Here is a 23,057-nt window from a genome sequence, read left to right as displayed (position 1 = left end):
CCTTTTTAAAACTGCAATAACATGCTTCTGCTTAAAACAAAGGCATGTTATCTGTATAATATTTCTTCTGGCCAGAGTTTGGCGCCCCCCCTGGGATCACTTAAGGCCCCCCTAGGGGGGCCCGCCCCCCAGTTTGAAGCCCTCTGCCTGGCTTGAATTTTGAGCCGTGACTCAGACATTACGAAAGCCTCTCACACTAAAGTAACAAAACAAAAAACAATTGCTTTACAGAAAGACGTTCCGAGAGATAAATAACTGAATATTCGATGATTGACTGTACATCTGTGATGTAAATAGTCCCTTATGTATCACAATTAAAACACTCCATTGAAGGTGGACTAATAATGGACCAACCAGCCAATAGCATGAGATGAGATAGAAATACCCCTGTGGGCAGGGCCAAAAGCCCACGCTGTGTGGATTCTGAAGAAATTGGCACATTATCACTTGCAGACAGTTTAGCTGTCAAGCTAGGCCCAAGAAACATGCCCTCTGTCAGTAAAGGAGCGATCAATTATTAGTTTATTCAAGCACAAACAATGGAATCATAAGTAAAGCAATGCCACTAATGTACCTTAAGGTGTTGAACTAACATTGGATCAGTACCTCAAACTTGTTTTGCTTAAAAGATTGAATGATATGATAAAGCAATATGAACTCCTTTAGAGCATGCAACTGAGGCAACAGCACTAAAGGGACTACTAGCAAACACGAATCATTAAAACAAAATCAAAATTACAATCCCCAGAAATGTACATACACACCAGTAATAGTTTTGCCCCATTTGGCATTCCTACAACGGGATTGTTTGAGATTGGAATTTCTTAGAGCGACCCTTGTTGAGGTTTCTTTGTGTTAGTCAAGTTGATATTTGTCCAATGAAAATTATAGTCTTGCCAAAATTAGTTGTTTTTGGTCACTCACAGCAAAATTCACAGTACATGGGGAGCCAAAAAGGAATGGCTTCACTGGTTTCTTTCAAACTGTACATGTGACTGCAGCATTTATTAGGGGATTATCCATTATCTTTCTTTATAAACGTAGTAGTTGAACTTGTGAACATTTCTGGGCAGCACAAAGCACCCTAATCTGTGCCCCAAGTTTGGGGCGAGGGATGCGATGCACCCAACATCTACTGTCCATGGCCAAACCTCTCTGTGCTGCATAACACACAAACAGATTTTGAATTAGTTGAAACTGCCAGTAGGTGCATCGTAAGTCCAGATAATGGAGTTTCTGTAGCTAAGTTGAAATCCTTTGTTTGCTCCATTCAGGGAGGCAAGCAAGGGTTTCTTATGATCACCTATACAATAATTAAAAAAAACTGGAAGCTGAAAAACCATTTCCTACTAAGCTTAGTATTTAGATTCTTGTAAACTAAGTTCAGGGAAGACTAGCATATGATCAGTCCGCAAGGAAAAGCTTTCCCACGTTGTGTGGAGAAGTAAGGGTGAAGGCTTCTCTCCATATGAGAGCCTTGCGCAAGTAGAGCATTCCGAAGACGCTGTTGACTAGGAAGCTGAAGTTCTGACCTGAAAGTTGGCAATAGTAACGCAATACAAGTCTGTTTGATATTACTTTGCAAATACATACACTATTTTCAGACAACCGATCATAATATTCCACATACAGCATGACTCATCTCCTCATTAGGATTCCGCCTTTCAATATGTTATGTTTTTTTGGCCCTATGCTAAAATATTACTGCATATTGCAGCATTATAACCCATAGGGGTAAACACTATTCTTTTTAAAGTAGCTTAAGTCCAATTGCTAGCTACGGCATAATTTCTTCACATTTGTTTAGCATATTCAAACACTTTTATTCAGCTGAATGTCCCCAAATGTCCATTATGAGGTGGACATTTGCTTCCATCTACAATACACTGCAGACATGGCTACACTTTACACGTTTTTCGACTTAAGCTGCACCCTTAGGACAACACTTTCCGCAGTGCAAAATTACTACTATCAACCCTTTCGTAAAATACTTTGGGAGTTTTTAACTTTAACCAAAAACATTCCAGGACTGGAGTTAGAATAGTAAATAAATGTCTTGGAATATTTTGAGGAATGTTGCACCTTTCACACATATTTTATGACAGGAGTCAGAGTAGTAAATTTGACCTCGTAATGTCCGCCATGCTCACTGTTGCACTGAGGGCATATTTCAAGGCAAGAAACAAACTTGGTGGCTCTACAGACGAACATTTTGTGATTAATGCAGTACTCTACATGTGAAGTGGACTTCAAAGCTCCATATGCCCTTTTGGTTGGTAATCTGGAGTGTCACAGTTTGATATTTCATTTTCTTAAAAGTAGTCATGCTCTTGCTGTTTACTGGGACATTTGATGGGCATCTCAGCAGCAAGTGCTCCAGGATGTTATGTGCAAGGATGTTATGTAGGCTACTTCTCATGTTTTTTGCAGACACTAAGACCCTCATTACAACCCTGGCGGGCGGTGCTAAATTGGCAGTAATACCCCCAACCGGCCGGCGCTTAAAAAAAATGGGATCATGACCACGGTGGAAACTGCCAACACAGACAGCCACCTTAACACACCGACCGCCACGGCGGTAGCAACAAACATCGCGGCGGTCACCGCCAACAGACAGGCAGAAGACAATGTACCACCCACCCCATTACAACCCGCCAATCCACCAGCTTTTCCGGAGCGGTACCAACGCCATCAAAAGCATGGTGGAAACAGTACACAGAAGGGAAACCACCCACCTCTCGACAATCGACGAAGAACCAGGATGCCATCGAGCCCGAGCTGCAGGTCCTGCCCATGCTGGTGTACCTCCTCATACACGACGAATATCTAAGGCGGCGACGGCGACGACCACAGTGAGTACTGCACCTAGCACACAGGGGAGGAAAAAGAGAGTGACACACATACGCAACACCCCCACCCCCACCCTCACCCACAACACTATACACACAAACACATGCAACAACAGTACATCGACACCCCATTACCCCCTGGAAGAACGCAAGGACAAAAGGAATTGATTTAAATCAGTGATATTTTGAAATATGCAGATATACTTAACGAATATAGAAAAGCAGTATATACAAATATTTACAAAATGTACAGAAGACCGTACACTGTCCTTGGCAAATGTCCGTGGGCCACTGGGCCAAAAATCAGGGGCCAAGCCCACACTTGACTCCTGCCTCAATACAGAGGAAGGGGGGGCACCTCAGCCGGAAGATGGTGCAAAGCCACTGCTCCTCGATGGGGCTCCATGCCCACTGCTTGGTCCTGAGGGAGTGCAAAGCCACAGTCTCTCAAGTGGGTGCTTTGCCCACTGCTTGGTCCTCGGGAGTGCAAAACCACAGTCTCTCTAGTGGATGGCTTCTCCACTGGTTCTGGAGGGGGCTTTGTGCCCAGTCATACAGCAGCTGGGGTGTGGCAGTTCGCATTCCCTCACCTGGGTGTCTGAGGCACGAGATTTGCAGGGAACAGGTTGCATGATACTCCATGGAGGGAGGGCCAAACTCCATCCTGCGGCGACTAAGGCTGCAAACTGGTGGTAGTGCAGGTTCTGGTGGGGGTGCTGGTAGTGATGGAGGGAGGCTCCAGGCCCTCTACTGCAGCCTTGGACGGCTTTCCACTGGGGATGCTGCTGCTGTCAGTTGCTGTGGCAGCAGCGGGGCAGGCGGCGGTGCTTACGGCGGGGATGCTGGCGGTGTTGGCTGTGGTGCAGGTGCTGGTAGTGGTGGAGGGAGGCACCATCCAGCCTCCTGCAGCCTCAGACGGCTGCTCACTGGGGATGCTGCTGCTGACAGTTGTTGTGGCTGCGGCAGGGCAGGTGGCAGTGCTTGCTTCGGTACAGGTGGCAGGGCTGTCGGTTCTGATGTTGGCCACCAGACCCTCACCTGGAGCCCCCAAGGCCTGAAGTGCCTTGCCTTGGCTTTTCTGCCCCTTCCTCACCTTGGCAGATGCTGCTGAGACCTTGGCACTGGCAGCTGTAGTTCTGGAGGAGGCCTTGCTGGGTGGGTGCTTGCGTTTGTGTACTTTGGGAGGAGGGGTCACAGACACTCTGGGAGAGGACACAGGGGATGTGTGAGTGGTTGTCGGGGTGGTGACTGCTCGTGAAGGATGTATTGTGATGGGTGTGCTGGTGATGGAGGTAGTGGATGAAGATATAGTGCGTGCAGGTGTGAGCGTAGACGCTACTGGGAGGGAGGTGGACGATGAGGAGGAGGGGGACACAGTGGAGGCAGTGGATGTTGGTGTGTTTGTATGGGCATGGTTCTTGTGTTAGTGCCTGTGAGATGAAGTGTGGTGCTTATGTTTGCCTGAGCCACTTTTGTGTGGTGATTTGGGTGAATGCTGGTCTGAAGGCGTGCTTGGGGTAGGCTGTGGTTGAGGGGATTGGGTCTGGGTAGAGGAAGTTGGAGGGGGAAGGCTGGACACAGGGACAAGGGCTGCCATCAGTCCTGAGGCCAGAGCCTGAAATGCTCTCTGTTGGGCCGCCATGCCAGAGTGAGTGCCCTCCAGGTATGCATTTGTTTGTTGCAAATGTCTCTCGACACCCTGGATGACATCCAGAATGGTTGAGTGCCCAACAGTGATGGATCTCAGGAGGTCAATAGCCTCCTCACTGAGGGCAGCAGGGCTGACTGGGGCAGGGCTTGAGGTGCATGGGGCAAAGGAGATGCCCACCCTCGGGAAACACGCTGAGGGGCTGCTGGGAGGGTGGTAGAGGGGGTGGCGGCTGTACCTGTTGTTGGGGTGGGCACAGAGGTGTCCGCCACAGCCAGGGAGCTTCCATTGGAGGAGGAGTCATTGTCTGTGGTCTCCCCTCCTGTCCCCGTCGTGGTGCTCCCCTTGCCCTCCGCCCCACTGGTGCCTTCACCCTCGGTGGATTCGGCTTCCAGGGCCATGTGGGATGCAGCTCCCTCCATCACTGGTGCCTCTGCTCCTCCGCCAGATGATGCTAATGCACACAAGGACAGGGTGACAAAACAAAAATGGAGGGGAAGACACAGAGAATACACTTGGTCAGTGCCAGCAATAACACCACCGTTGGCCTACACTACACACAAGGATCAGCCCTATGCACTAGGCCATGCCCAACCCTTTATAGAGACAGTCACCAGTCCATGGGGTACATTGCCTAATGCCAGCTTCTACACACCAGATACCAACAGGACCCTGCCCAGTGGTAGATGGCCACTTACACATTGGGGTAGGAGTGCTCCAGAGCCTGCCCACAAAGGGACCTACTCTCCCATGACCGCCCTGGCCTAGGGGCACCCACAGCCCACATCCACCACCCAGCTACCTCCTAACGCACGCAAAGTCAGCTTTCAGAATCTGTACTCACCCCCTTGTGGCTGCTGTGATGCCCTCAAGCGCCCATCCAACTCAGGATAGGCCACCGCCAGGATGCGGAACATCAGAGGGGTCATGGTGCGACGGGGACCCCTTCCATGTTGGGAGGCCAGCCCCAGCTGGGCCTCTGCCGTCTTCTTTGACCATCAGCACAGGTCCTCCCATCTCCTGCGGCAGTGGGTGCTCCGCCTGTGAAAGACCCACAGGGTCCGCACCTCCTTGGCGATGGCACGCCAAATACCATTCTTCTGGTGGGCGCTGACCTGGAGGAATAAGACAGCAGAAAAGTAATTTACTCACCCTTCCGGACCGTCTTACTCATTGCGCACCAGTTCCCAACCATGCCCTGACACACATACACTGACCTGACCACCTTACATGCTGCACTCTGGCCAGGTGGTCTCAGCACCCTCCAACATGTGGCTTACATCCACAGCACTCCAAACATTCATGGCCCACGCATCAGGCTCAGTGTGCTCACCTATTTGTCTGGAGGACCGTAGAGTAATGTGTACTGGGGTAGGACCCCATCCACCAGTTGCTCCAACTCCTCCACATTGAAGGCAGGGGCCCTTTCCCCAGACACATGAGCCATTGTCGCTTCCAGACACAGGTCACAGCAGCACTTGCAGTGTTGGTCCTCTCCTGTTGAAGGTCAGGTAGCAAGTGAGTGAATAGTTACAAAATGGCGGTCAGGTCTGTGGCGGTGCGTACCGTCACTGCCGGCGTACATCGCCATTGGCTCCTGGAACCCATAGGGCCCAATGATAACCAATACGAAGTTGCGCAGCGGTCATCAACCGCCTACCGCAACGGCGCACAACGCCAGCGCATTTACCTCATTTCCACTTGCCCATCCTCACAGGTCAGGCAGCCGCCATTTCAGGAGGGCATAGGCCATGACACCTAACTGCATCCCAGCAGACATTGGCACATCAACTGACTCTCAAGTTCACATACTGCTTCTGTAAAGTAAATTAATCTACATTAGTGCAATCAATGTTTAAATATGAACCTCTGCTCACCGTTCTCTTCCATAGGCTTCAGCCGCTGAGGCAGAATATGAGATGGCGGCATCCTCCGGTGTACAGACCCCTGGTGGACCTAGCGACAATGGAGGACAGACACATTATCATCACATACAGACTTGATCGTGCCACAATCCTAGAAGTGTGTGCCCAATTGGAGCCAGACCTGATGTCAGCTATCCGCCAGCCCACAGGAATCCCCCTTCTAGTGCAGGTCCTGTCAGTGCTCCATTTCCTGGCAAGTGGTTCTTTCCATATAACAGTGGGCATGGCTTCGGGGATGTCTCAGCCAGTGTGCTCCAGCGTGTTGACCAGAGTGTTGTCTGCCCTGCTGAAACACATGCACAGCTACATCGTGTTCCCCCAGGTGGAGGATTTGACCACAGTGAAAGCTGACTTTTATGCCCTGGGACATATCCCCAATATCATTGATGGCACACATGTAGCATTTTACTCCCCCCCCCCTCCCCCCTCCCACCCCCAGGAGAAATGAACAGGTTTACAGGAATAGAAAAAGCTATCACTCGATGAATGTGCAGATGATGTGTTTGGCAGACCAGTACATCTCCCATGTGAATGCCAAATATCCTGGCTCTGTGCATGACGCCTTTATATTGAGGAATAGCAGCATCCCCAATGTGATGGGCCAACTCCAGAGGCACTGGGGGTGGCTAATAGGTGAGCCAAAGGTCCCCACTGAGTATATGTTGATGTCTGGGTATGGGATTGCCCCTAAGGGTTATTTTGTGTCTAGCAGTTGTCGCCCTATATTTACAGGTGACTCTGGTTACCCCAACCTCTCATGGCTACTGACCCCAGTGAGGAATGCCAGGACAAGGGCAGAGGAACGTTACAATGAGGCACATGGGCGTACAAGGAGGATTATAGAAAGGACCTTCGGCCTCCTGAAGGCCAGGTTCAGGTGCCTCCATCTGACAGGTGGTTCCCTGTACTACTCACCCAAGAAGGTGTGCCAGATCATCTTGGCATGCTGTACGTTGCACAACCTGACCGTGAGACGCCAGGTGGCTTTTCTGCAGGAGGATGTGCCTGGAGTTGGTCTTGTGGCAGCGGTGGAGCCTGTGGACAGTGGCGAAGAGGAGGCAGAGAAATAAGATGTGGACAACAGAACAAACATAATACAGCAGTACTTCCAGTGACACACAGGTAAGAGACTGTAACTCCACTTAACATTTCAGTAACCTGTTGGACATTGTACAAGGCAGCCTCTTACCCTATGTCTATGGCCACTGACTGTTCCCTTTGGATTCTCTACTTTCAGGTATCTGTGCCCCATTCTGGCTCCTGCTATATGTACTGCTGGCCAGCAAAGCTTATCCTGTAGCATATTTCACTGTACATATACATTGCAATGAGTTGATAATGTTGTACCAATACATTTGTGAATCATTAGACTGACTCCAGATTGGTATTTGTTTCAAGGATGTTTATTGATGTGCTAATAAGTATAGGGGTATGTGCAAGGAGCTGGGGAGATGGTGGAGGAAAGTCCATGGTAGAGTCCAGTCTCTTGGGATCACATGTGCATTGTTCAAGGGGGCATAGGAAGGGGAGCAATGGCAGTTCAAGGTGGACAGGGTAACAGAGTGGGACAGAAGGGTGACTATCAGGAGAGTCCTATTTACTGGCGGGGGTCTTGGCAATGTTCTCTGTCTCCTGCCTGGATCGCAGGGACCGTTTGCGGGGTGGTTCTCCTTCTGGAGAGGGTGGGGTGCTCGTGGACTGTTGGTCCTGTGGCGGGGCCTCCTGCCCACTAGCGCCGGCGGAGGTGGAAGGCTATTCCTCGGTTTGGATAGTGTCAGGCTCCCTTTGTTGTGCCACTGCCTCCCTCTTGATCTTGCCCATGTCAACCAGCACACCTGCAATGGTGACCAGGATGGTGTAGATTTTTGTGAGGGCATCCCTGATCCCCAGATACTGCCCCTCCTGCAGCCGCTGGGTCTCCTGCAACTTGGCCAGTATCTGGCCCATGGTCTCCTGGGAATAGTGGTATGCTCCCAGGATGTTTGAGAGTGCATCATGGAGAGTGGGTTCCCTGGGCCTGTCCTCCCCCTGTCGCACAGCAGTCCTCCCAGCTTCCCTGTTGTCCTGTGCCTCTGTCCCCTGAACCGTGTGCCCACTGCCACTGACCCCAGGTCCCTGATCGTCCTGTGTATGTGGGGTTGCTTGGGGTTCCTGCAGTGGTGGACACACTGCTGATTGACGTGTCCTGGGGACAGTGGCATGGGCTCGCTGGGTGGGTGCTGTGGTGGTGTTTCCTGATGGGGTGGGGCTCTGTGGTGGGTTGGGACTGTGGCAGGGGAACCGTCTGTCCAGAGGTCCCTGATGGGCCAGGTTGGTCATCCCGATCCAGGCGTGGTCGTGGGTAGTGTGGGTGTGTGTTTTATATTGGTTTGGGTGTGTGGGTGTGGTGTGTGTATGTGTGTCAGGTGTGTGTATTTTGAATTGTCCAGTGTGGTGTAGTTTTGTAAGTGTGTGTGTATTTTGGGGTCGGCGGTGTGTACCGCCAATGGTTTACCGCGGTTGAAAGACTGCTGCGGTGATTCGTGGGCCGTAATACTGTGGGTGTATTCCTGTTGGCGTAGCGGTGTGGGTTTTGCTATCGCCAGTTTATCACGGACCTTTGGTGTGGCGGACTTGTGTGGGTGTCTGTATAGTGGCGGATTTCTCTGTGTGGGTCATAATACCCTTGGCAGATTACCACCACGCTCACGGTATGTTGGCGACCGTCAGCACTGCGGTAGGTGGCATTTACCACCCGGGTTGTAATGAGGGCCTAAGTGTTCTTCTTTCTACCTCTTCTTCCCCACTTAATTTAGGCTTCTTTCTAATTTGTCCCACAGGTATGGAGGATGGGAAGGGGTTAATGTTGCAGAAGATACCCGTTACACAATGTGGTAACTTTTATCCTGGTAGTCCTTTGTCCACCATTTGTCCACATGGCCCATTCATCAACCCCTCTGTCTGCAGGGTCCTGTTTATTTTAATGTGGACAGAAATTAGGACTGAGTATTTGGTAACAGGCATGTGGTAACGGGCATGTGGTTTCCTCGCAGTCATGGCTTTGCTGCACCTGTGTTTTTGGCCCTACAAATCAATGAGGCTCATGCTGCAAAAAGCTCATTAGTACACCCCCCTCCTTTTCTACAGGACATATGAGGAGTATGGGGAAATTGGCTTTAAGGAGTGCCAATGCAAGGCACTTTGAAGGAAAGAACACTTTTGTAGCACATAATCACAATAAAAATCAGGGGTTAACTAATACTATTGAAGTCAGTTGACCTGAAAAACATCGACTTTCAGAGAGAGAGAGAGAGAGAGAGAGAGAGAGAGAGAGAGAGAGAGAGAGAGAGAGAGAAAAAAAAAAAAAAGGAAAGAAAGAAACAAAGAAAGACTGACTTCGTATTTTGTGTTTGTAAGGGCTAACTCATTTGGGACACCGTATGCATGATGCTTTCCTGTATGTCTCAGTGGTGGTCCCCTCCCTGAAACTATTTTCACCTGACTGATGGGTATGGAGGGTAGCTATCCCTTCTCAATGTTTCTGTGTAGATTACTCTTGCCAAACTTAAACTTCAGTTTCTTTATTTGCTGGCTTGACCATGCCAAACGGTTCTGAATGTCAACTTTCTGCTCCTAGAACCTTATAAAATCCACACATTGGCTATGGCTTTTTGCCTGACTACAAAAGTTAAATAAATGTTTCTCTTTTGAGCTTAGTATTTGTACCGCAGCTTCTCATTAAGGAGATCTTTCACACCAGTTCTGCAAAGATGCATTGCCAGGAACCAAATTTCTCCTGCTTCCTGTCCTCTCTCAGGCTGGGGCATAACTTGGATTCTTGGACTACCTTACTGCTGCACCTTGGGAGATCAGGAGCTGCATTGTCATGAGAAGAATGAAGTGGGCAGAATCCAGTTGATCTGTGAGGGAGACTACTAAGGAACCAAAACCACTGGTGGTGAGGGCTTGTGATTGCTCATGAAGCAGCTAGCCTGGAAGCAAGATCAAGATAAAGAATAGACATCTGATCAACTTGGTCGTGGAACAGGGTTGCATTACTGGATTTGCTTTACTGAACCTGTTCAGCCTCCACTTCATATCATGAAGGTACACAAATCGGACCCTTCCCAATTCCAAAGGGTCCTTAAGTTCATGATCTCCCCCACACCCCCACTCTTTCCAGTGTGAGGTCTAGTTTCATTACCTGGAGTTGGCCTCACTTATTTCAGACCAGATTGCACAATCTCTCAAGCCTTTTACACTTCAGGCAATCATTTTTTTTTTTTTTGTTTAAGTTTAGCTGTTCTTTAACTATAAACTTAGGTTCCTAGGTTGAACTAGCCAAGTCAATGGAGCAAGTAGGGGACCCTCTCTTATGTGCACCCCAGCCACTGTAATATTGTTACTGCATCGGTTTGTGACAGTAGCACCGGAGACTGTCCAGTTTTCAGCTTGCAGCCAGAGACCATTGAAGGCGAAGTGTAGAAATTCCATAGCTAGGTAACCACTTTGTGTTTGTTGTTTTTGTCCAGCACCTCCGTCCCATTGACTAAGACTTTGTTAGCAAGCCAACAAGAAAAGTTGAAGAGTCCCGAAGTTTACCTGAGAGTAGGCTTGTAGTGTAACCTTGGTTATAGGGCTTACCTCATGCAAAATATTGCGGGTAAAAGCTATAAAAGCACTTGCATCTTTATGTCAGACACATATTGCTAGCATCTGTAGTTTTTCTTCCTCTACAATCATTTGGTTTAGATATTTCTGCATTGATGTATTATGGAACACGTGTCCTTATTTACAACATGGAATCAAACAATTAATCACACTATTTTTAAACTCTCATAGTTCATTTAAGGTACACCAGTGGCTGGACATTGAGTTTATTGCAGTATGTGAGATTCTACCCCGTCCCATCTACTATATCAAGAATTGGCTGAACATATTTGCTACCTTTTTGAAGAGTCAAGTTCCCAAGAGAGTAACTTGGTTATTCCTTTGTTTACGTTCAAAGCTACTGGTGGCCCTGCAGCACCTGTGGAAATGAGTACCAACGTGGAATATTGTTCCACAGCATCAAAGAAAGCCTTGCAGGGGTGTGGTAAAATGCTTATAGTGTTCATTGGTAACAGTCCAAACTAAAAGTGGAATATAACGTTTGTGCCTCAACACATTTAGGTGCAGTCCATTAATGGTCTGGACTTTGCAGAATACACCCTTAAATGTCGGATGGGGTGGAGGTGGTGGCAGAGCTTGATCCCACCCAGTTGAGCTACATTTTCTAATCCAATGCTGTTGTAAGGGTTGTACATAGAAATGTAGAAAAACGACCTGACAGCTTAACTGTCCGCAATGCTATAGGTAAGTTTGTCGAGACAATTTAGCAGTTATGTTGAGGAACCTTTCAACACATTTCTGTTAGTTCTATAAATCATTTTGTCCTTACTGTGTGATATATTTTGTAACCAGTTAATAATTTTGTATAAACTACTCACCTCAGAAATAATTATCAGTGGAATAAAATACACCTATTGTCCTTATCAGTTACCATCCCTAGAGATGATATTGCTTATAGCATATGGCGCCAGTTAACTGATGACTTTATTATTCTGCTTTTCTACTTATCTGCTGATGGCTGTAATAGAAGTCACTGATTAACAGAGCCAGGAAGTTTGTATAACTGTCAAGTGTTTGATATTAAGTGCACTATTGATTCTTTCTCGTCTCCAGTGTTTAACATTGCTCTTCTCTAGGGGATCTGTTCGAGTTCACAGAGGTTCTTTTTGTTCTCGCTTAATTTGCAAAAGATAGTAGCCAGTATGCATTATGTGTCACTTTACTGATGTATTGTGCAACATTCCCCTTCCCAAGTTTCTTAGAATATTTAGCCTCTTTTAAACTTCAAAGTATCATAACTCCAAGATCAGTATCCTTGTTGGGAGACTCTAGAGTGGCATTCCTTGTATATTTCCAACCAGGTATTCTGCTTTCAAAATGCATAACTTTTCACTTGCACTTGGTTGCACTGGACATTTACATTCTACCCTCCAAACTTTTTTTTAATCTGGTCATTTAATTGATTCTTTATGGGTAACATCTCTTCATCATATCTTCGTGTCACCTTCAAAATAATATGTGGTTCTCAGTCATAAGTCTATTCCAAAGTAGTTTGTTGAATCCAACCAGAAGTTAAAGTTACAGCACCCTGCCTTTCACAGTGTAACCTTCATGATTTCAGTTGACTGCCTGTCTTTACATTCTTACTGTCACTTGCTGCCTATCCCAGGCCTATCTCATGCGAAACAGAGGGCTGCTCAACTTGTTTAAGGGTCTAAAACATTACCAAAGTATATAAATTGCATCAAGCCACCAAATTCAATAACATTGTCTTGAGATCCATCTGAAACACCATGATGGGGGTGGATTACAGTGTGACTGTGAGGCACCTGATCTTTAGAGGCTGTGCTGTGTATTCTTTTCTCTAAGATCTGGGGTAATCAGCCGTTAATGGGTAATCCTTTGGTGAACTGCTCCGGCCTTTAATACTTATGAAGACATCAAAATTGCTAAAGAGACTTGGCTTCCTTAGATTAAAGAGGCCAATTAGTTAAGTTTATGGTAGGAAAAGTGATAGTTTAAGATTTGTAGCAAATATATAGCACTCATTAAAGCTCAATGTCTGACTTGAGCTGTAATTTAGAATATATGTGTCTTTCTTTGCACTGTGGAGTAATAGAACAGTTGGAGAAGTCCTCCGCATCACCACACTCTTCACCCACCAGCACACACTCCGTTGTACACCACACAGCCTTCCACAGAACACATACTTGTCCTCACCACCATCATATCACCATCCTACATCCACAAACACTTCATCCCTCTGCACACAATTCCCATACACCACAACCAAGCACTTCCCCACCATACTCCCACAACCAAATACAAACACATACATCCCCACCACAAATGGACGTCTCTCTTACCACCACCACCACACACCTCCCTCTATTACCCCATTATACACACTTCCCCTATCACCACACAAATTCACACACTTGACCCATCACTACATGCTTTCCCCCACCACCACACATTTCCTAACCCCACATCCTCGCTACCTGTGCCACAAATGCACTCTCCTCACCACCACAAATTTTCCAACCCCACCGGGCATGGTGCAAAGTTTCAGAGACCAACTGGACTGACACCCTCAACACCTCTAGCCCCGCCACCAGCTTCGAACAAGGAGTAAATACCTTCAACGCCTGGTTCACCAACTGCGCTGACAGCACAGACCTCGTCAAAAGCAGCATCCAGAGAAAATCCTGCAAAAAAGGTTAGCTGGTACACCCCTGAACTCAGAATAGCTAAACGAGACAACAACCAGCTGGAGAGGAAGTGGCATTCCAGCAAAGACCCCTCCGACAAGTCAAACCACTACTCAAAAAATCCACTGCAGACCCCACTGTATTCAAAAACTACAGGCCAATCTCCCTGCCCTCCTTCCCACCTAAGGTACTGGGAAAAACCATCAACAAGCAACTCATGACCTACCTAGAGCAGAACCAGCTACTCGAAGCCTCTCAATCTGGCTTCCGCAGCAATCACATTACCAAGACCGCCCTGATCCCAACCACGGACGAAATCCTTACCCCCCTCGACCGAGCAGAAACGGTTAACCTGATCTCCTCCACCTCACGGTTGACTTCACCACATCGGCATCCAGGGGGACGCACTCCGACAAATTGCCTCTTTCCTCACTGAAAGAACCCAGATGATTCACCTCTGAACTGAAAAACCTCATCTGCAGGGTCCCCAAGGATCATCCCTCAGCCCCACGCTTTTTAACACATACATCACCCTGGAAGCCAACATAGTCAGATCCCACGGCCTCATCATAATCTCCTATGCAGACAACACCCAACTCATCCCCTCGCTCACCAATGACCCCTTACCCACCACCAAAACCAACTTTCACAGATGCATGACAAGTGTTGCTGACTGGGTGAAAGAGAACTGCCTTTAGCTAAACACAGACAAGACTGAAGTTCTGATCTTTGACAAGACTCTTTGGTAACGACTCTTAGTGACCTTCAGAACTAGGAGCCAACCCATTCCCTCCGAACATGCCAGAAACCTCGAAATCATCAATGACCAAAAACTTACCATTGAGTCACAGATTAACATTGTCTCCCCGGCAAGCTTCTTAACTCTGCGCATGCTACGTAAGAATCATCAAGAGGCTACCCCAGCATTCGAGATGAACCGTGACACAGGCCCTCATCACCAGTCGACTTGACTACACCAATGCCCTCTACAAAGGAATCTCCTTGCAACTCCTACTAACACTTCGGACCATGCAGAACATCGCAGCCAGACTCATCGTCAAACTTCCCCGGCGATCTCATATCACACCACACCTCAGGCAACTCCACTGGCACCCTGTGCAGAAGAGGTGCATATTGCAGCTACTGACCCACGCACACAAAGCTTTACACAACCAAAGATCAACCATCGCCTGTAGTTTCACCAACCATTAAGACTACGCTATGCCTCTCTATTGCTTGCTCACACTCCGCGCATCCACCAAAGTGAAGGACGTGCTTTCTCCCACATAGCAGCAAAATCCTGGAACAGTCTCCCCATGCATCTCCGGACCATCACCTCCCCTGGAATTCCATGGAGCCCTCAAGACCTGGCTATTTGAATTAGCTGCTAAGATCTGCAAGTGCCTGTATACCCTCATGGGTGATTAGTTGTGCTTTACAAATCCGTTTGATTGATTGATTGACAGCCTTGCTCCATATGCCACAAATACACTCTCCCCACCACGCATGCACTCTCCTCCCCACCTCAGACATTCTTCACAACATACTCCTCCCCAAACACCACAAAAACACCTCCCACTCCCCCACCACTCCCATGACTTTGTTCTTTGTCTCTGTCTCTCTCACATATATATAGAGGGACCTTTTGGATTATACGAAAGAGCCAGTAATCTTGGCCCATAGGTGGTTGGAAAAAGGCCCTACACATGGTTCATGTTCTCACACCAGTAGTCTCCCCATAGCCTGGTGAAGTGACGAAAGCTACCTTCGACTAGGGGTGATGTTACACCTTTAGTATATCCCAGTCTAAAAACATGCAAGAGGGAGCAAAACACATTTATAGCCCATTCTATTGACCTCCAGATGTGAATTCACTGAGCAGTAATGAACAAAAGGAAGATGGGATGACATAGTTCACAATGCCATCAATATGCGATCAATGACATTCAGCCCAAGACATACAGTTTCAGGCCCTTGAGTAGCCCAGCCCCTTTCACTGCTGCAGATACTAGACCACTAAAGATAGAATGTGCAAATGAGAGTCTTATAAAATACTGACTTGTCCTTTTCATAATGGCCCTTTTTTATTTCTTTCAAAATATTTATTATTGAGCATTTTCCATTCAAATTGTGAACAACACAGACAGCACATGTAGCTGGAGGTCAGTATATTTTTACAAGAGGTATGTGTGTGGAATGACTGTCGACAGGACAAGTGGGGTATACTTGGGTATTTAGCAATGTTGCAGTAAGCAGGTATACTTCTGTAGTGTCCTCAACTATAAATACCGTAGGGCCTCTTAAATTGTGCATCACTTTGTTCCAGGAATTGTCCTTTGATAACCAAAAGAGTTATACAGCAGTAATCCACAGTGGAATAAATAGTAACCAGAAACCAACAATCCCAGACATCAATTTTAGTGAGACAGTGAAAGTATAGTCAGGCACAGAATAACAAATAGGGTAATCACAACATACAGTGAAAAGCATGGACACTATACCCTAGCTCCGTTCGGAGCTTCTAGAGAAAGAGGGCAAGCTCAGAAGGTGATTTGCTGCATTTGTCCTAATAATCGCTAAGGGGAGAAGCGTAAGGCTTATGTTGCAGGGTTGGACTCTCGGAAGGGAGGCTTCTCAAAGATATGTATTGGGGTGCAGCACCAGTAGAACAGCTAAATCTAGGAAAAAGAACATGGGGGGGTCATTACAAAACTGGTGGTACAAGACCGCCAGGGCTGTGATGACGGAAGCACCGCCAACAGGCTGGCGGTGGTTCTCAGGTCATTACGACCGCGGCGGAAGCGCCGCGGTCGCAACGCCTGGGCCGGCGGTTTTCCGCCACAATGGCCCCGGCGGTAGTAATCCACCAGGGCAGCGCTGCTAGCAGCGCTGCCCAGGGGATTACGAGTCCCCCTACCGCCAGCTCCTGGCGGTTTGAACCGCCTGGAAAAGGCTGGCGGTACGGGAAGTCGCAGGGCCCCTGAGGGCCCCTGCACTGCCCTAATAGGGCCCCGGGCAGCTTGTCATGGTCTGCATAGCAGACAGTGAAAAGCGCGATGGGTGCAACTGCACCCGTCGCACAGCCGCAACTGCACCCGTCGCACGGCCGCACCACAACGCCGGCTCCATTTAGAGCCGGCTCCTGTGTTGCGGCCGAGATCAGCGGGGATCTCCAAATGGCCGTGGCGGGGGTGTGGCCGCATTGGCGGAAGCCGCCCACCAAGGTCGTAATGAGGGCTATGGTCTTATATGTTTTAAGGTGCAGGAAAGGCCAAGGGCCCAGGTCTCCAAGCTGTGAAGATCACTGCGTCCTAATACCTGATGTAAGTGGTCTGCAACAGATGTCCAGAAGCGCTGTAAGGAGGGGCACGTCCAGAACATTTGTTACATGCCAACATGGGACAGACAGGTGGTTTCAAGGACACTTGGAGACTGCCCCAGGGAAGAAATAGTTAATCTTTTAAGGGGTTTGGTATGCTCTGTAAAAGATATAGAACTGTATTAGTTTAATAAGGCCATTGTGAGATCCAGTATACTGAGAAGAGAGTGATTGACTTCAGGAGGGCGCTCAAAAGTGCAAACTGGACCAGACTCCGATCAAGACCGCAAGATGTCTAGTGGCAATCACACGTGTACTTTTTTGCTCAGAGCAAAGACTGAGCGGGACCTCAGCCAAAGGGTATCAGACTTTAAGTTGTCTTAATTGGATACAGCCTTGCCCTGCTGGAAAACTACCAAGTCAGAAGATATCTTCTTTGACTAAGCCTTTATTCTAGGCTTAACCAGCCTCAGATTTGTCATGATTGGCCTCCTCTTATGTGTAAGTTCTGGTCTACAACACTCAGATGCTATGCTATTTATTGCCATTTTTTAACCTAAAAAGTTTAGGAATTCATATCGCTGGCTTCCCTTATTAGATTTTAATAAGGTTGTTGTTTTCTTATTGTTTTCTTAATTTTTAGAAATTGGTTGTTAGGTTTTCCTTGTGTTGTGTTTTGCATTTTTAATTGTTTTGTTACTGCTAAATACTTTGCACATTTTTGCTGAATTAAGCGTGTCTGCTCTGTGCAATATGCTGTAAGGCGTTTAGCCCAAGTTTACATTTTTGAAGCTGTGTTTTTAACTTGACAAGATTTTTTGAACTTATTAAACATTGTCAATGGGTTGTTGTTGCCGTAGTTGTTGTACAATGGGTAAACATTTGCATTTCTGCAGCCCTCACACCTGCAGTGAACGGATCGACGAATTTTCAAGGACTGGCAGTTTCAAAGTTTCTGGGCATTTTTCCTTTAGTTCCATTTATAGAGGAAATGAAATGTGCTCTATGAGAAGTTTGGATGAATTTCCTTTCCCTTAGGTGATTTATCAAGTGCCCTTGCCCTTTCCTTGTTCTTGCTCAACTGAAGCAAATCGATTTTAATTAATTTCTTCTTGTCTGGGCTGCTGATTTCAGTAGCAGTAAGAATCTGAAGCAGTGAATTGAATTATATAAACATAATTTGATTTGGAAGTCATAAAATCCAATGAGTTTTCTTAACTCAAAGGGTGTATGTAGCCTATAGAAAGGGATCAATGTGTCGTCTACTTTGAGGGGAGACATTTAGAACATCTGTCCTAATCTTCGCAAATGTGGAGAGCTGCAGCTGGCAAAATTGAAGTCTCAGAGAGCAGTAAGAATGAAGAATCTAAAATTGAAAGAAGCTATACGATAATTTGGGTTGCAAGTATTCGTTTGGACTTCCACTTCGAAAACTGTTGCGGTAGAACATTGAACCCAGCTCCATTATCCATAATGGTTGTTAGAAATTGTTTGGTGGTAAAGCTTTTCTCTGCACTGCTGCATCATTTCTCAGAATAGCGTTTCTCCATATGATGGATTTATTACATTTTATTTGAAGTTTTAGCTTCCACAATATAGATTATTCCCAATCTTAAGATTTTTTGTTGCTCTTCTTACAAGTGGGTTTGGCCTAAGATCACTATTCTGTTAATAAACGATTTTAAGGGTAAACAAATCAATTTGTCTTCCTTTATTCGTTACTTGCAACAGTTAAAGTGACCCTTTTTTTTTTTTTTTTTTTAGAACAGTGCAAGGCTTGATTAATTAGGTTTCAATAGAAGCCTTTGATACACTCCATATGAGCTTGGTTTAGTTTAGATTAATTGTTATTGCCTCACATGTAATGTCATTTGTGTCTTTTCTTCCCTAGCTGAACCATCCATTCCCTGCAACGAAACCAAGTGGTCCCAGAAATGGCAATCATCCCGTCCCCTCAGAAGGGCAAGCCTCTCCATTGGCCTTGGGTTTTGGCATGCAACTGGCAGACATTCAAGTCGACGCTTACTGCGAGCAATACCACGACAGGTGGCTCAAACACTACAAGCGGATGTCCTCTGGCAAATGGGATACACAGGTATGTGAATGTTGTTCTGACTGCTGCAGAGTTTGTCTGCTCATTTTATGTGGAAAATCGGTGTAGTGAGGAGATGGGTGTGGTCTCTTTTATAGTGTGTTGCCTCATTGGGTTGTTAATAGATCCATTATCTATGTCTCTGACCACCGCCAGTTTTGTTTCTTAGCTGCTGAATGAGTAGTGTCCATGGTGGTGTAGGAGTGAAATTCACATAATTGTTCTCGCCTAATGCTTCTACTTCAGATGTCCTGTGGTTAATCTTGGACCTAGTTAGCTTCCTTCCTTCGAGAGTGAATTCACTGCTGAGCATTCATTGATGGTGTTGCTTGTGCTTTATTTTTTGACGGTCTTAATCCTTCTCACCCTACCACGTTTTGCATGGAATTTTCCCTAAAAACATACTGGTGAGTCGAGCTGTTTTATGAAAATTAACCCAGTCTGAGGTGCATTGTCTTGCTGTTCCTCAAAGGAATTTGCCACAGCTCTTGCTGTTGGAAAGAAATAATTGGTCATTACCATTGTGAAGCTCAGGAATCTAGTTTCTCTTCAATCTTTTCAGTCTAATCTGAATTCCTAGAAATACACACACGGTTCTGTTGTTTTAAGTAAATCTGTCTACACTTGCTTTGGAAAATGTTTTCTTATCTTACACATGCATATACCAACACAAAAGTTGGCCTCCTACTTAATTTCTCCTTTTTCAAACAATGCATCCGGCTTTCTGGCAAAGTGCATGAGTTGGTGCCACACGAGGCTTCATTTGCGTTGCAGTTTTTAGTTGTGATACTGCACATTTGTTCCCGTAATGCCAAATTCTCCTTGTTTGTGAGACAAAGTTTGGAACTATACTGAAAGCTTGTTACAAGCAAATAAAAATAGTATAAACATGCTCGAAGGACAATGTATTATCATAAAACTCAATATTCAATCCAAGATCATACATTTGCCAATCATACCCTTGTATCAGAAGATGATCTTTTGAGAGTAGCTCCAACTCCCCCCCGCTTCTTCTGGTGACAACAAAGTTGTCAGTTATTTTGCGTTTGACTTTCAGAACTCTTCATTTTCTGTAAGGTTTCTTTGGTATCAATGCATGCTAAATTGTGTTTTTTAAATTTAGGACATTAACTTCATTTACTTACCTTGATGTTAAATAAGGGTTTATAATACATGATGAAATCAAAGGAGGGAACATTAAAACCAAACAGATAACACAATCTTTCATTGTATACAAATAAATATTGTAAATCAATGACGTTTAATTCACTGAGCAGTGGCTCAATCGATTGTAAAAATCCAGTACAGCTGACTTCCCCACCACCATATAGGTACCGCAAAATAGTACAAATGCCTCCTTTTTTCAGAGTGTGGCCCATTGAAGCCATCGGACAGAGGAGGAGGTAACTCTTAGTCAGGCTAGCTCAAAGGTACACCACCACAAAGAGACATAGGTACTGGAAACAACAAAATCAAGGCTCAACTGACAATTTACATAATCAGGAGGTATCCCTTGTAGCCACTCCCCAAGTCTTCCATTTATAGTAATCTCCAAACCCGTTTCACCTTTTCTTCATGTTATTGGGTCTGCATTCCTCGCACAGGAAATGCCACTGTGTGAGTGACCTGCACTTCCTTTGTTCTTCATCTTTTTTGGGCAAGAGCTTAGTTTTGGGTAGTGGTGCTGCAGGGCATTTAGACTATCCATAAAAATCCAACTTATTCCCCTCAACCTTACCTCAGTAGTCTGGTATGACATCACTTAAGATGATATCTGCTGATGATGGGAATTTGGTGAGGGGTGGGGTTTACACTCTAAAATACACTGAAAATATTTTAAACATTTTGAGCACTCCAGACCTTTAACAGTAGGTCACCAATTATCTAGTCCATAGGTTTGAGAATCACATCTGGGAAATCACTTCACTGTGATTGGGTGAGGGTTGTCTGAGGTTTAGTAAATCATGGGATGGATATGAGCTTGTGATTCATCTTTGTGCTGTGTGGCAACAGGTTGTGATTACATGAATTCATACCTTCCTTGAATAATCTCTGGAAATGAGAAGTCTGAGACCGAACCCTCTCAAATTGAAGACCAATAGGAGTCTTACCAAGCCCACCACTGCAATGGTAGCTGACCCTCTGGTTGACTAAGACATCTCTCATGAACTGTGTCAGCAGCTCCATCTTTGCTCAGAGCTGAGGGGCATTGGTTTCCGCTTACAGGACTGTGAAGAGATTTAAGATATTTTGCCAGGAGTTCAGACACTTCTGTAGTTTGGGTTCCTGCGATTGTATTTCCCATAGGATGATTTTAAACTTCATGCTATTTTTTTCGATATGACTGGAGAAAGGTTGATCACCGCCATAGAAACCACTCTCTTTTCTCTCAGTGGTGCTACAGTGTGGAAAATCTGCGCCTTCTCACAGTCTGACACAGTAATTCTCTATCTCTTCTTTCCATGGTGCTTTCTACAATGGCTCAGGATGCTGAAATGGATAGATGGTGTACCAAACATTCATAACTATTCCACATCCTGATAATCGCAGTGGCTGTGGTTTGTCAAGTCAGGCAACTTAAAGTTGTACCTGCCTTCTTGCATGCTTCTTTGTTCCATAGTGTCAGGGCACTCCCTGTTGCCAAGGGAGGGTACCCAATCTAGCTTTAGCAGATTGATCTACTTCTGTAGTGACAGCCCGATCTATGATGGATGTTGCTTCTGTTCTGTGTCAGCTACATGGCTGACAGAAATAATCTGTCTTTCCTTATTACTTTCCAGCAACATCCACATCCCCTAGCAACAGCAGTGGAGGAGTTAAGGGCCGGTGCTGTTTTCTTTAGGTCCAGTTAATGTTTTCTCAGTCCCATCCATCTACCAGAAGCCTCAAAGTACAGTCTTATCCATGCTCTCAAAGCAGCAATGTGTATTGTTAAGCATTTGTAATGTAATATGGCCTTGCTATCCACCGGGAGATGGGGAAAAAATATCCCTTCTCTAAAGTAATGAGACGTATATCTGAGCAAAAATGTAAAGCATGGGTACTCACAAACATTTTCCCGGGGGCCACAATGTTTGGTCCGTGATGTGATGGAGGGTCGCATTGCTGCCAGCGATCAGGGGTTGTGGGGGGCATTGGCAGCAAGGTGGGGTAGGAGAAGTAAAGCATATACATTTATCATCTGAGTTGCACAATGGGAAACCAAAAACGTGGGATTAATCTTGGCATCTGCACTGGGGTAAGAGAATGAATGTTTCAACATTAATGTTTGAAAACTATCACTTTTAAAAATAAAAATAAAAAAAAGCTTCTTAATGCACTGATGTAATCTGATGTACTACGGTGAAACTATTCTGTATGTTATTGATATACACTTTTTCAATTTTTATCAGACTATCTTATTTTTGCACTTTTGCTGCAAGATGTCTTTCAAAATGATGGTATTTCTAAATGTAAGCTGTACAGAACATTCTAGTTACTTCCTTTATTTTACTTAAAGTAACCCTTAGCTAAATGCTCACCTGTTTATTTAACATCTTTTAAATGTTCGTGGTGAGTCAAGTCAAGTACTGTGGTTGACCAGAGGAACACATGTAAAGGTCAGGAGACATTTTGGTTTAGACATCATACTGGAAAAGAAAACTCAATTCTGCAGAGTGCATCAGAGTGCATGCTGTGGGATGCTGTCACACTTAACTTCATAAAATGAGCAAGGAATGTGGATTAAGTGTGGTGGATTTATTGTGGTGGTATTGTTCGTTCTTCCTCAATGCTTGGTGGTCTTCTCGAAGTGTCATCACCACCACTTGTTTAACACAGTGTATGAAAGGAAACAAAGAAGAGGCGTTTCATAATTCTGACTCCGAAAGAAGACCGCAACGTTGAGTAATTTTCCCTGGGCAGAATCTTGCTGGTTTTTGTGA

The 23,057-nt window shown here is 46.0% G+C and overlaps 1 protein-coding gene across 1 annotated transcript in view; it reads left to right on the top strand.

Annotated features, from left to right (window-relative positions):
- Window positions 1-23,057, top strand: part of MBTPS1 (membrane bound transcription factor peptidase, site 1) — a 353,237-nt gene that overhangs the window by 86,521 nt on the left and 243,659 nt on the right. The window contains exon 4 of the mRNA XM_069215792.1: window positions 18,934-19,137. Coding sequence (XP_069071893.1) covers window positions 18,934-19,137 — 204 coding nt within the window. The remainder of the gene's footprint in view (window positions 1-18,933; window positions 19,138-23,057) is intronic.

The sequence above is a fragment of the Pleurodeles waltl genome, chromosome 12, assembly GCF_031143425.1.
Source record: "Pleurodeles waltl isolate 20211129_DDA chromosome 12, aPleWal1.hap1.20221129, whole genome shotgun sequence".
In the NCBI taxonomy this organism is placed as follows: domain Eukaryota; kingdom Metazoa; phylum Chordata; class Amphibia; order Caudata; family Salamandridae; genus Pleurodeles; species Pleurodeles waltl.
Note: the sequence above shows the minus strand (reverse complement) of the source record. Positions and strands in the feature narration are given on the sequence as shown.